The sequence below is a fragment of the Crocodylus siamensis genome, unplaced genomic scaffold (genome assembly GCF_052110815.1).
Source record: "Crocodylus siamensis isolate JL-2025a unplaced genomic scaffold, ASM5211081v1 HiC_scaffold_125, whole genome shotgun sequence".
NCBI lineage: Eukaryota > Metazoa > Chordata > Crocodylia > Crocodylidae > Crocodylus > Crocodylus siamensis.
In genome coordinates, this window is record NW_028324535.1 from 1 (window position 1) to 3941 (window position 3941).

At 45.1% G+C, this 3941-nt stretch overlaps 1 protein-coding gene across 1 annotated transcript; it reads left to right on the forward strand.

Annotated features, from left to right (window-relative positions):
* Nucleotides 1-1506: 1506 nt before the first annotated feature.
* On the forward strand, nt 1507-2490 carry LOC149851846 (olfactory receptor 14A16-like). The gene has a single exon (XM_090030299.1). The coding sequence runs from the start codon at nt 1507-1509 to the stop codon at nt 2488-2490; it is 984 nt and encodes a 327-aa protein (XP_089886425.1).
* Nucleotides 2491-3941: the final 1451 nt, after the last annotated feature.

Genomic DNA, 3941 nt, shown 5'->3' on the forward strand with positions numbered 1-3941 from the left:
AAGCTAGAAATCTACCAACATTTTAATAGCAAGGTATTCAAAATTTCTTAGGTGGTCAGAGGAAAAAAAAAGAAAAGAAAAGAAAATAGTTCCCTTTAGAAAATCTGAACTTGCTCCCAAGAACCTGCATATTTCACTGTCTTTTGAACTAGACATTTTCTGTCAAAAAGCCCCTGGAGACTGCAGAGTTAAACCACATAATCCTCCCAGCAATATATTTTATTTTTAGTTTTTCTACAGAAACGTATACTTCTGAAGAAATGTACATCTTGCAAAACATTATGTCGTTAAGCGAAGGCAATTTTACAAGAAATCTCTTTCCAGCCTTAAATGCTAAGCCCCACAGCAGATAGTCAGTATTGCTCAGCAACACCAGAAGAACAATCCCACCTATTCATGGCAGCAAGATTTGGCTGTTTTCCAGAAAAAACACCTGGAACAGGGATAACTCGGAAAACCCTGTTGCTGACACCCCGCAAAATGCATTTTAATTATCTGAGTGCCTCTCGAACTAGGGTCAGGGGACCCAGCAAGGTGTGATGAGCAACTAAATAGTGAGAAGCATCACTTGCCCAAAAGAGGTTAAGGTTCTTGTACCCAAAGGACAACGATAAATGACAGAAAGTCAAGACAAGAGGAAGATGGGATTGGCCTATCGTGGCACAGAGATGACCATTCAGCCGGGGGTGGGGACCGTATAAACCAGATTCTCGTGGCAGGAAGAACTCGGTGTAGATTCAGCCCAGACAAGGTGACTCTTGGGAGGCTGCCCATGTTTGTGTTGCAGATAGCAGTGAGGAGGAAAGGAGGATGTGCTAGCAATTTCTTGACCAGCATTTTCATGCCGTCACAAGTGCTGTGTTCACTGAGCCTGCCCTTGCTGTGGCCTTGTTTTTTTCACTGTGAATCTTGTTTTTCCTCTTGTTGCTATTAAAATTTTAATATAAAATGCATCCAGCCAACACTACCCTGTAGCTTTTCTACGATGGTTCAAAGGCTACTGTCTCAAGGCCTCTGAACCCTATTCTGCCCTCTATGCTGGGCCCTTTGGTTTGACAATGTCCCTCTGGTCCGCCAACTTCATGAAGGGAGGTCGTTTTACAGCAAGATTTGAAATGAAGGGAGGGGGAAGAGGAGAATGAGGGTATGAAGCAATTCAAATGCCTTTGTGTTTTTGCAGTCCCAATCAAATAATTCTAACACTTGCTTTTGGCTGTAATATTCTCTTTTCATTGGTTTGGTGTTTCTATATATATGCCCACAGGTAAGGACTTCTGTGCAGCTTTTTTAATATATTATAAATTATAAAATTATAAAAATAAATAAAATCTGAACAATATTACTTTCTACTAAAAATTTTACAGCTCTTTAACATAGACCCTGATGACAGCTTGTTCATGAGTTGTTTCTGACATGAGATGCACGCCTGTTATACTTGCTACTTTGATCCTGACCAGTACCCTTGTCTTTCCCTCACAGGCCTTCCACAAGGCATTGAAGAGGGAAATGTCCAACCAAACCACCATGACTGAGTTCCTCCTCCTGGGCTTCTCTGACATCCAGGACCTGCAGATCTTACACGTTGTCACATTTCTGGCAGCATACCTGACAGCTCTGGTGGGAAATCTCCTCGTTATCACAGTTGTAACTCTCAACCCCAAGCTTCACTCTCCCATGTTCTTTTTCTTGATTAATTTGTCTCTCCTGGACCTTGGCTCCATCTCAGTGACCGTGCCCAAATCCATGTCTAATTCCTTATTCAATACCAACTCGATTACCTACTCTGGATGTGTTGCCCAAATATTTTCTCTCATCTCCTTCATGGGTGCAAATTTATCCCTTCTCACAGTTATGGCATATGACCGGCACATTGCCATCTGCAAGCCACTGCATTATGAGATAATAATGAACAGAAGAGCTTGCATCCAGATGGCTGCCTGTGCTTGGGCTGCTGGTGCCATGCAGTCTGCACTGCACACTGGGAACACCTTCAGTCTACCATTCTGCCACTCAAATATCATCAACCAGTTCTTCTGTGAAATACCCCAGCTACTCAAGCTCTCCTGCTCTGGCTCATACCGCAGAGAGCTGGCAGCCCTTGTCTTCAGTATGTGTTTAGCTTTAGGCTGTTTTGCTTTTATCGTTGTGTCATATGTTCAGATCTTCACCGCAGTGTGGAGGATCCCCTCTGAGCAGGGGCGGCAGAAAGCCTTCTCCACCTGCATTCCTCACCTGACTGTGGTCTCCCTGTTCATCTCCACTGCCGCCTTCGCCTACGTGAAACCCACCTCCGACTTCCCATCCTCTCTAGATCTTCTGACAGCTGTTCTGTATTCTGTGGTTCCTCCAATGGTAAATCCATTCATCTATAGCATGAGGAACAAGGAGATCAAATGTGCTCTGAGAAAACTTCTCCAAAGGCAGATGCTCTCCAAGAATGGGATGTCCCTTTTTATTTTGTGTGTTTGGTGTACTTCTTTGTTTCTTTAGATCTATGATTAAATCATGAAATTAAGTTTTTATCATGTTGTGTGCATTCTGCTTATGAAACATGACAGTTCTCAGCTACATTCAGCAGTGGTAGAAAGACTGCGGTACTCAGCTGGAGTCATTTTGTGTTAACATTGTTGAAGTGCAAGTCAAAAAGTCTGGTGTTCCTTGTGCCAAATAAAATAAATCCCTTGAATTCCAAGATGACAATGACTTGTGGGACGTGGTTTTCTAAATGGTATGATGAATGATTTGGATGCCAGAAGAGAGCTGCCTGAGGAAATTTGCAGCTGACACAACCTGGGAAGGCTTGCAAACCCCCTGGAGGACAAGAGTGGAATACGAATGGTTTTAATAGATCAGATAACTGGGTCAGAGGTAACAGGGGAAAGCCAGTATGAATAAATTTAAGATGCTACATCTAGGAAAAAGTAATAAAAAGCATAAATGCAGAATGGGAGATAAGTGCCCACACAAATCCCATCTGTGATGCCCCGTCCCCTCATGTTCATAGAATCATACAAGTTGGGTCAGAAGGGACCTTGGAGATCTTCAAGTCCGACCTTCTGCCTGGGCAGGAAAAAAACCTGGCTCAGATGACTCCAGCCAGGTCAATATCAAGCCTCCTCTTAGAGACCCCCAGGGTAGGAGCCAGCACCACTTCCCTTGGATGTTGGTTCCAGATCCTAGCCACCCTGACCATGAAGTAGTTCTTGCGGATGTCTAATCTAAACCTCCTCTCCAACAACTTGTGGCCGTTATCCCTTGTTATGCCAGGGGGTACTTGGGGAAACAAGGTCTCTCCCAAACACTTCTGGTCCCCCCTAGTGAGTTTATAGACGGTCACCAGGTCCCCCCTCAGCCTTCGCTTGTGAAGGCTGAAGAGGTTCAGATCCCGCAGTCTTTCAATGTAGGGTCTGCCCTGTTGTCCCCTGGCCATGCAGGTGGCCCTCCTCTGGACCCTCGCCATGTTGTCCACATCCCTCCTGAAGTGGGGTGCCCAGAACTGGACACAGTACTCCAGCTGTGGCCTAACCAATGTCGCAAAGAGGGGGAGGATCACCTCCTTTGTCCTACTTGAGATGCTTCTGTGGATGCACGACAAGGCCCACTTAGCCCTGCCAACCGTGACCTCGCATTGTCGGCCCGTGTTCATCTTGGAGTCAATAATGACTCCAAGATCCCTTTCTGCCTCCGTGCTCTCTAGAAGGGAGTTTCCCATCTTGTAAGTGTGCTGCTGGTTACTACTGCCCAAGTGCAGCACCCTGCACTTGTTAGTATTGAAACACATCCTGTTTTTGTTAGCCCACCCCTGTAACCTATCTAGATCTTGTTGCAGTCTTTCCCTCCCTACTAGTGTGCTCACCTCACCCCAAATGTTGGTATCATCAGCAAATTTAACAGGTTGCATTTCACCCCGTCGTCCAAATTGCTGATAAAGAAATTGAACA

Bases quoted from the DNA above. Each gene is read 5' to 3' on its own strand.
- LOC149851846 (XM_090030299.1), top strand. From the start codon at position 1,507: ATGTCCAACCAAACCACCATGACTGAGTTCCTCCTCCTGGGCTTCTCT.